This window comes from Seriola lalandi, unplaced genomic scaffold (assembly GCF_002814215.2).
Source record: "Seriola lalandi dorsalis isolate HSWRI2012SDOR001 ecotype SW California unplaced genomic scaffold, Sedor1 jcf7180002000910, whole genome shotgun sequence".
NCBI lineage: Eukaryota > Metazoa > Chordata > Actinopteri > Carangiformes > Carangidae > Seriola > Seriola lalandi.
In genome coordinates, this window is record NW_019471569.1 from 1 (window position 1) to 9,113 (window position 9,113).

Consider the following 9,113-nt stretch of genomic DNA (forward strand, 5'->3'; position numbering starts at 1 on the left):
TGTGTGTGTGTGTGTGTGTGTGTGTGTGTGTGTGTGTGTGTGTGTGTGTGTGTTATTACAGTATGTCTCTTAGGGATCCACCATATGACCCTCCTTCTGTCTCAGAGCTGCAGGAGTTCCTGCTAGCAGACAGAAGACCCACTGGACATGTCAATCAAGTCTGGCCAAACCTTTACATAGGCAACGAGTAGGTTCACACACAATAACATACGGACTCATAAGGTGCATCTATTTAAACACCGTTCACTCATATAGAAATGAATGTGTGATTGTGTTTCAGGGTGGCAGCTCGTGACAAGGGCACTCTCCACAGTCTGGGTATTACTCACATTGTCAATGCTGCTCATGGAAGTCAACATGTCAACACCGGCCCACGTTTCTACAGAGACATGACAGTGGATTATTATGGGGTGGAGGCTGATGATGCAATACACTTCATCCTTAGTCCTTTCTTCTACCCAACAGCACGATACATCAGAGCTGCACTGGCCATGGGAGGCAAGTCAGTCACACTTACAGTTATCGGAGTGTGTGTGTGTGTGTGACTGGATTTGAAATCAGTCTTTAAGTATGACCTCAGCAATAAACATATTAAATAATAACAGCAAATGTCCCTGTCCCAGGACGGGTGTTTGTCCACTGTCTGATGGGTGTGAGCCGCTCTGCTACCTTAGTGCTGGCCTTCCTGATGATTGTTGAGGGCCTGAGGCTGCAGGAGGCGGTGGCCGCCGTCAGGCCGCACAGAGACATCTCCCCCAACCCAGGCTTCCTGCAGCAGCTCCGCAGCCTCGACATGAGCCTGGAGAGGGAGAAGAGGAGGCGACGACAGGCCCAAACACTGTAAAGACACACACAGACACACGCAAAGCCAGAAACATCAACATATACACACACATATGCACACAGACACACACACACACACACACATTTTTATCGCTACAGAGGTCACTTAACCCAGGAGGAGATCGCACCTTCTCTGACAGAGCTGAGGCAAATTCTCTGGACAAACAGGAAGCCAGTGGCACCTGTCAATCAAGTCTGGCCAAACCTCTACATCGGAGACGAGCAAGTAGAAAAGTCACATCCAGCATCTCGAAATGTTCTAAAAAGATATTACAACAACTCAGTTTGTGTGTGGTGTGCGTCTGCAGGTCTGTGGCACGAGATAAAACCACACTCTCGTCTCTGGGTGTAACTCACATACTGAACGCCGCAGCAGGTCGACACCGGATCAACACGGGCCAGCGCTTCTACAGTGACCTTGGAGTGGAATACCACGGTGTTGAGGCTGCAGACCATCCAGAGTTTAACATCCAGCCTTTCTTCAGGCCGGCAGCACAGTTCATAGACAGTGCTCTTCAGAAAAACGGTCAGTGTGCAAACACGACAGAAAGGGCGAATTCATAACGTAAAGAGCAACATAACTGCACAAAGACAAACACGTCTAAAATATAGTGAGAAATAAAATAAAAATGTATTACAAGATTAGTTCCTGCTTTATTTCTGCTAATACCAACCTATTTAAACACGTCAGGGAATTTCAAAGAAGCTCATACACAATTAATGTTGCACAATACAAAATTAATGAATCTTCATTAATAAGAATCTCAATGAGTTCTTTTTCTCTTTATTTTGAACTTCATCTATTTATCGACTTCAGCTGCAATGATTCCCTCTTCCTCCTCTTTCACTCTACTCATCACTTCCTTCACTCTAGTCTTTAATCTGAAGACATTATATCTTCATTCTATTTTGTCCTGTCAGCTCTCTCATGTACTCTTGTAATATTTATTTTTTCACCATTAATTTAACACTTTTAACACAAATTGCGAATTATCATGATGCATGCATTGTTAAAAGGGTCTGTAAACAGGCAGGGTTTTCATTTATCAGACATAATTTAAGTACACAAACACTTGCATATCACACACAGTGTTTGGTGTATTCAGCTATGTCATGTGACCTGTCTGTGGATGTATTTTATGCAGCCATATTCTGGAGAAAAAATCTTCAGAAGTGTGTGTTGGTATCTATACCTTTAGATTTGGGACGAAGAGGTCTGTACAGTCTTGTATTGAACATTTTAATCAACTAATTAGTGTTACTAAATCTAATAATCAATGAATCTTCCAGGGAAGGTGTTTGTCCATTGTGCCATGGGTGTCAGTCGCTCTGGAGCTCTGGTTTTGGCGTATCTGATGATCTGCCGGAGCCTGACGTTAGTGGACGCCATCATCGCTGTGCGTCTGAACCGAGACATTGGACCCAACTCTGGTTTTCTGGAGCAGCTGAGACAGCTGGAGCTGAGCCTCAGGCCCCAGAGCAGACAGCTCACAGAGGAAGAGGAACACGCTGACATGTCCTGATAACAACCACAGGCACCTGTTTTATTGGAATTCACATTAACTGATAAATAGAAATGTCATGTGTGTCATCTCTCAGTCTCTGTCTCAGCCTCGTAGCTTATCTCTGCCCCAGAAACAATTAGTAATATTTAACAACTGAATGCTTAAGTTTTATGTCTCCAGAAATAACTGCCCTGACAAATGCTAACTGATCCCCACACCTGTCCACACATTAGTGACATTCCTATGATGAAAACGATGCAACACCCCACTCTTACTAAAACTTCTTCTTGTTTTTTGGCATTGTGCCCCACGGTGCAGTGTATTTGTTTACCATGCAGGCTAAAGGAAGAGTAATCGCTGTCACATTAAAGGACTCAGATCACATTAGGAAGGCTGTGAGAAAGAATCTGTGAGTGTGTGCGTGCGTGCGTGTGTGTCAAGTTGTTGAAGTCAGGTGTTGTAGCCCAGCTGACTAAAAATATCATCTTAAACACAGAGCCGGAGAGAGCAGTTAGCATTCTGCTTTCATGCTGCTTGGCCGCAGACGCACACACACACACATTCTCACATGTCCACTGAGGAAAAGTGGAGGTGCTGGTCAGTGATCCCGCTCAGGAACGGATTAACGGATAACTTTTAACAGTTACAAGAAAGGGGTAAGTGATGCTTTCCTGCCATAGTACTTGTATTTTTTGGCCTGATAGTTCAGGCCAGTATCTTTATAAAAAATAGTAAAATGCTACCACAGTCATATAAGTGAGATCTTACTGTTACAAATGATATGTAACTATAACTCACTGCCTGTCACTGGAACTTGTTTGAGAGAAGCTCTTATTTTGCCCAACAGCTGATGAATGAAGTTTTATCACAAACCCCAGAGCACCGCAGTGCACTGACAACTGAGCTGTTGAATGGAAATCACAATAAATTCACTTTACAAAAACAGTATTTCTAACTTTATCGTAAATTTTAAAACTATATTATCACACTGGTTTTATGTATCTAATAATAATCCAGCTTTAATTGATGTACTTATTGTATTATTTAGTTATGTATAAATCCTTAATAATTAAATCTATGTAGAAATTGATAATTTTCTGAATTCTTTTTAAAATTAAATATGTCAGTCAAACAGATCCTCCATATGTCTGCCATAGGTAAGTGCGGTATATTGCTGTATATGGTTGCCATTAACAATTATTTTCATTACTGATTAATCTGTCTATTATTTTCTTCATTAACTGAGGGACTGTTTGAGCTAAGTTTAATGTCATGGAAAGAAAACTAAAAAAACAGAGCACTGTTCACATTTAAAAAGCTGGAACTGGTGAATTTTGTCATTAATATTTAAAAGTGAATCAAACGATTAAATAGCTGTAAAAATTGCTGCTGATTAATTTCCTGTTGATCAACTAATTCACTAATTGATAAATAGATTAATCATTGCAGCTCTAAGGCTGTATATGATAAATAGGTGTTAATATTACATCTAGTTTTGAACACATAACAATGTGCAGATGTTATTTCAGTTTTTGATTTAGTTCTGGGATGTGTGTGTTTTCTGGGCAGCAGGGGCGAAACATGTCCTCCTGTGTGGTGAAGTCCAGAGGTAAAAACCCGTACACAGCGGTGCAGGTGGACCCAGACAGCGATTACATCACACCAGGAACATTAGACCTGGAGCAGCTGTTCTGGAGCGGGAGTGGGGCTCAGTTTGCCCATGTCAACCAGGTCTGGCCCAGCGTCTACATCGGGGATGAGTGAGTAAATGCACAGAGATGGTTTCATAATTCTGCAGTACAAGTGTCAAAATTCATGACAGCCGCATACTGAGTCTGTGTGTTTCATGAAAACAGGAAAACGGCTCTGGAGCGGCCCGGCCTGAGGGATCTGGGTATTACACATGTCCTGAATGCTGCAGAGGGGAAGTTTAATAATGTGCTGACTGGTGCTGATTACTACGGTGACATGGACATCCAGTACTACGGTGTAGAGGCTGATGACAAACCCACCTTCAATATCTCCCAGTACTTCTGCCCTGCAGCCCAGTTCATCCACGAGGCCCTCAGTCACCCACAGAGTGAGTCCTGGAGGAAACCAAAACTTTAAATCAAAGTCATTCTCTGGAAAAACCAGAATGCTTCACTCTTGTTTGTTTGTACTGAATCCATATTATTTGACTTTTTTCCTAGACAAAGTGCTGGTGCACTGTGTAATGGGTCGGAGCAGGTCAGCGACTCTGGTCTTGGCATACCTGATGATGAAACACAGCCTAACTGTGGTGGATGCTATTGAGCATGTGCGACAGCGGCGTTGTATCTTGCCCAATCATGGATTCTTAAAACAGCTCAGAGCCCTGGACATCACGTTACAAGAGGAGAGGCTCAGAGAAAAAAGACAAATGCAAGACCAATAGCACATGATAGATTAATAATATGCCAGTGTTTACAACTCTCATTATTCCCTGAATCCATCTTAGGTATACAAAAGTCTTCTTTATGTTTCTTTAACTATTGTAGCAATAAACGCTGCTCTGTTTTTCACAACAGCTGTATGAGTCATGTTGGTCTCATACAGTTCAAATGTCAAATGTGCCCTCAAGGGCCTAGTGATGTTTTTTCAGTGAATACTACAGGCCAGCGCGGGTACTAATTGAATTTAAAGCTCCAGACCAGATAATGGGCAGAAATGTCCCGGTATAGATAACAATGAAATAATCACATCTGCCTCAGGTCAGTGTCTGTGTCCAGCAGCAGAACTGTGATTCTGATTCAGATATACCAAACCATTGTTTACACTCACTGATACTTCCTCAGCACTGCCTCATACTCCACCATCTTACATCTAAAAATATATATATTTCAGAAAACTGATGGGAAGAAAACATCTGCAAAGTGTGTGAATATTGAAAGTGTAATGACAGGTTTCGCTTGCAGTTCACAGCCCAGCACAGTAAGTAGAAATTTTTTAACCACAAATCATGTTTTAGATCTGTAGCCACTGACTTGAAATGGCTCTACTTGTGTTATTGTGCTGATTAGATGTATAGCATACAATGAGGGGTAAGAAAATTGAATCCAATATTCACTGACTAATGCGGACTTGAAGCATTTTGTTGCACTGTGGACTTTAATGGTAATCAAGAAGTCGCAGATTTGCAAAGTACATGCTGTGGATCTCTTATTACTTACCTCGGATTATATTTTTCTTAGGAAATTCTCAGAGGGAATCATAAAACTACCTAAAAGAGTTATTAAATATTCAATAAAAATACCCAGACAGAAAAGTGAATAAGAAATAAGATCAACCTTGTAAGTTTTATTTGTCAGTTTTAGGCATCACGGTCTAGCACAGATGTGCAACTTGAGTTTTGCTGAGACCAGTAATAAAAAGGTCACATGAGGCTTTTTGGTGTATTTGAAAAAATAAAGAAGCAGCCTATTAACTGGAGGGACAATACACATTATTTTACATCTAGCAGATACACAAGTTTCAAAACATCTCTTGTAGTATTCAGACAACTGCACAGGTTTCTTTTCTATGATGACATTTTACAGTATGTTTATATTCAGAATATTTGAATTCATGTTTGTGTGTTGCACAGACCACAACATATCACAAAACTCAGGTTGTTTGAAATGTTTGGTCTCGCATCAAAGTCTAAGGCTGAATTTAGCTCACATCCTTGATTCCCACCCAAATTCATTCATTTGCCATTTGCAGCAGGTAACAGCAGCAACAAAAATATTAAAATCTGATGATGTATTTCCACTCCATTCAAGTCTGATTTAGGAAAGCTGACAGAGCTGAAGCTGGGTTGCATTTTCTATGACGTTGCAAAAGATCAAGACACACCCAGAAACAACACCAGGCCACTAATTCAGGTAGTACACAGGACAGGTCAATTTTAATGCCCACTGTATTCCTCTGACAGAGAACATTCGACTATAATGATCTCTTTCCAACAATGCCAGCTACCTTACATGCATTTTAAAGATGTAACATGTCCATTTTCAGCCACACAAGCCACTAGTTGCCCATCACGGGTCTAGCCTGCAAGTTTCCCTGCACAGACAAATACAGGTTCACATGTAGGCCTCTGCTCATCAAGACTTCAACTTAGCAACATTTACACACACGGAAAGGAAAAAAAAGGCACTCGTTATTAGAAGCACCTGCCCGAACAATACAAACTTCCACAATCCTGACACTGAAGGTAACTTCTGGGTATCAATGACACATTGCAGGTGACGTTTATCAGTGATCACAGGACATCGTGGGCAAAGGCTTCAACGCATTTAAAAGTGTGCACTTAAAATAAAGACATTTGGTTTTTAATAACTGGCCTGTTAAATTAAAAACTAAACAACACATATTTAGGAATTATTAATCTTAAAAAAATCTAAAACAAATCACTACTGCACGTTTTCAACGCCGTATCCAAAAACCTCCTTTGACACTATTCTTTATTCCTCTGTTTGTGTATAATGTGTCCTTCCCATTGTGGAATCAGCCTCTTGCGCTTTGATTCTGTCTCAAGGAGGAAGAGGAAAAAAAACAAAAAAAAAAAACAGACTTGTGAGACGTCAACTTGAGAATTCGGAGCAGAGTGTGATCGGTTTCAGTGCGGCAAATGCTGGCAGTGTCGGAGCCAAAATACATTGAGAAACAATCCCAAAAACCTGTCTACGAAAGCATGATTTCTCTATTAGATCCAAAATTATCCAGTGCTGTGGTGTAATTGTGAGTCCTTTATGGTCATTTATGTATGAATAAATCCTTGTATTGGCCCATGATCCTCTAGTGGCACCATGTGGAGGACACAGAGACAGGGCACCAAACCAACAATTGGTGAGAATTTACGTGTGGATGGATTGAAAAATAACGGACGGGTGGCTGAAAAAAAAAAAAAAAACCATTACAGGAACTGAGGGTAGTATTTGTAGAAAATAGTGGAGCTTATGTGTCAGAGTTGTGTATGGCAGGGTGAGCATGAGGCCGCGGGCTGAAGGAAAAGTTGTCCGGAAGTGTGTCAGTTGAAATCAGGTTTTTCTGGGAAGGTACAACCTGCTCGTCTGATGATGACGTTGGCGGCGTAGTGTGCGGCCTTCACGCACTGATGCAGAGGTTTCTCCTGGACCAGCTCAGACAGGAAACCTGCATCGCAGAGGAAACGCTGTCACAGAAATCCAGAGAAAACACAGGAAAGACTCAAAGCAATCAAGTAATGTTATCACCTGAAAACACAAGGAAAGCTTACCTCCTACAAAGGCATCACCTGCACCGTTTGTGTCAACGATGTCCTTGGAGTCAATCTTCAGTACAGGGAAGGTCTCGACCTTGTCACCTGAACAGACATGAGAAGAAAAATTTGACTTCTACAGCATATGTCTACAAGAAGAAAAGACACTGGGAGAAATTAAAGTAATATAAGGAAAGAAGAAAGAAAGAAAAACATTAAATCTTACTTGAGGCCAAAACGGTTTGATCCTTCCCTTGGGTCAACACTACAATCCTCTGTCTCTTTGTGTTGTCTTTGGGAAGAGCCTGGGCTTTCTTGGCAATTTCCTTAATGTCCTTGGTCTACAGAGAAAATACGCATTAACACAACCAGTTCATAATACACAAGAAATTGCAGCACTAGAGATGTGCAGATGCTCAATGAGACCATCAGTCCACTCACCTCAAAGTCTTGCTCTTTAGCAAATGCAGCTGCCTCCTGAGGAACCAAAAAAAAAAAAGCCAAGATTTATATTTTACATAAATACGTGCATGAAGTACCACACAAGCATGTGTGCTCAATACAGAGGGTATGTGAAAAATGTGCAGTGACAGTCTGGCTTACCGTCTCATTGCCAAACAGCACATCAACGTAGGGCATAACCTGCATGAGGTTGTCCTTGAAGAACTGGCAGATGAATGGCGCAGAGAGGTTCAGGCAAAATATCTTGTTATTTTCAGATGCGTGCTTCGCCACTTTCAGGATGGACTCCAGGGAGACAGTCAGGAAGAAACCCTGGAAGGAAGAAAGGAAGAAAGGAAGGAAGGAAGGAAGGAAGGAAGGACACTGGGTCAAGACTGATCTGATTTTTATATCTTGATGGGCTCTAATGAACATTAATATGTCTGGAAATCCCCCCGTGGGTCCTCTGATGGCCACACATGGGTACAAAGGTGAAGTGATAGTACGTGAGTTGACCTGAATATCATAAGTAAATGGCACAACACACCATATATTGGTTTAGCACACTACTCACAGCAATATAGAAGACTTTAGCTTTTTCCACCAGCTTCCAGTTTTCTTCCAGGTCTAGATGTTTATCCTTCTTATAACAGTTAGCAGCAGCTAGGTTAGCTACCAGAGACCTGGGAGGAGAAAACAACAGAGATGGAGAGTTACAGACGGATAAAGATTATAATGAGTAAACAAATGTGTATTTTTTGGATTACCCACCTGTTATCTCCGGTGATGCAAGCGGCGCACGACCCTGTGGGCTCCTCATCTTGCTCGTAGTAGTGGGCGTCGATGTGGGCCTCTTCAGCCTTCTGCTTCAGGATCTCTCCGAACTTGTCTTTGCCAATGCAGCCAAAAAACGTGCCCACATTATGGGGTTCTTGGATCATCCACTACAGAACACAGCTCTGATCAGCACTGGTCGATTGACTACAGCAAAAATTTCACAAAGTATTTGTGTGGTGACAGAACAGGAAGTGAGTGAGTTTGTGTGTACATGACTGACCTGAGCGATCTTTATAGAGTTCTGT

The 9,113-nt window shown here is 41.7% G+C and overlaps 3 protein-coding genes and 1 long non-coding RNA gene across 5 annotated transcripts; 2 read left to right on the forward strand and 2 right to left on the reverse strand.

The window, feature by feature from the left end:
- Positions 1–62: 62 nt before the first annotated feature.
- LOC111663237 (dual specificity protein phosphatase 13B-like) lies at positions 63–2,436 on the forward strand. Of its 2 annotated transcripts, XM_087176194.1 has the most exons (6): positions 63–187; positions 281–498; positions 624–840; positions 943–1,065; positions 1,152–1,369; positions 2,134–2,436. In XM_087176194.1, the coding sequence occupies exons 1-6, from the start codon at positions 63–65 to the stop codon at positions 2,364–2,366; spliced, it is 1,134 nt and encodes a 377-aa protein (XP_087032320.1). In that variant the 3' UTR covers positions 2,367–2,436. The 2 variants fall into 2 exon arrangements, with proteins under 2 accessions (XP_087032320.1, XP_023273125.2); XM_023417357.2 differs by lacking the exon at positions 943–1,065.
- A 1,441-nt stretch (positions 2,437–3,877) lies between these two features.
- Positions 3,878–4,438, reverse strand: LOC147820104 (uncharacterized). Its single transcript, XR_015437784.1, has 2 exons — positions 4,361–4,438; positions 3,878–4,093 (listed from the first exon to the last, which is right to left on the reverse strand). It is a non-coding gene; the product is annotated as an uncharacterized LOC147820104 (long non-coding RNA).
- Positions 3,930–5,793, forward strand: LOC111663249 (dual specificity phosphatase 29). The gene is made up of 3 exons (XM_023417384.2): positions 3,930–4,108; positions 4,205–4,428; positions 4,541–5,793. Exons 1-3 carry the CDS (start codon positions 3,930–3,932, stop codon positions 4,762–4,764), a joined length of 627 nt encoding a protein of 208 aa, XP_023273152.1. The 3' UTR covers positions 4,765–5,793.
- LOC111663245 (adenosine kinase-like) lies at positions 5,647–9,107 on the reverse strand. Its single transcript, XM_023417371.1, has 8 exons — positions 9,089–9,107; positions 8,803–8,975; positions 8,606–8,714; positions 8,194–8,364; positions 8,032–8,067; positions 7,817–7,931; positions 7,609–7,695; positions 5,647–7,505 (listed from the first exon to the last, which is right to left on the reverse strand). Exons 2-8 carry the CDS (start codon positions 8,970–8,972, stop codon positions 7,381–7,383), a joined length of 813 nt encoding a protein of 270 aa, XP_023273139.1. The 5' UTR covers positions 8,973–8,975; positions 9,089–9,107; the 3' UTR covers positions 5,647–7,380.
- Positions 9,108–9,113: the final 6 nt, after the last annotated feature.

Coding starts and splice junctions, on each gene's coding strand:
- LOC111663237 (XM_087176194.1), top strand. CDS start 63: ATGTCTCTTAGGGATCCACCATATGACCCTCCTTCTGTCTCAGAGCTG. Junction 188..280: donor AACCTTTACATAGGCAACGA/GTAGGTTCACAC, acceptor ATTGTGTTTCAG/GGTGGCAGCTCGTGACAAGG. Junction 1,370..2,133: donor CAGTGCTCTTCAGAAAAACG/GTCAGTGTGCAA, acceptor TGAATCTTCCAG/GGAAGGTGTTTGTCCATTGT.
- LOC111663249 (XM_023417384.2), top strand. CDS start 3,930: ATGTCCTCCTGTGTGGTGAAGTCCAGAGGTAAAAACCCGTACACAGCG. Junction 4,109..4,204: donor AGCGTCTACATCGGGGATGA/GTGAGTAAATGC, acceptor TCATGAAAACAG/GAAAACGGCTCTGGAGCGGC. Junction 4,429..4,540: donor GGCCCTCAGTCACCCACAGA/GTGAGTCCTGGA, acceptor CTTTTTTCCTAG/ACAAAGTGCTGGTGCACTGT.
- LOC111663245 (XM_023417371.1), bottom strand. CDS start 8,972: ATGATCCAAGAACCCCATAATGTGGGCACGTTTTTTGGCTGCATTGGC. Junction 8,715..8,802: donor TGCATCACCGGAGATAACAG/GTGGGTAATCCA, acceptor TTCTCCTCCCAG/GTCTCTGGTAGCTAACCTAG. Junction 7,932..8,031: donor CTAAAGAGCAAGACTTTGAG/GTGAGTGGACTG, acceptor TTTTCTCTGTAG/ACCAAGGACATTAAGGAAAT.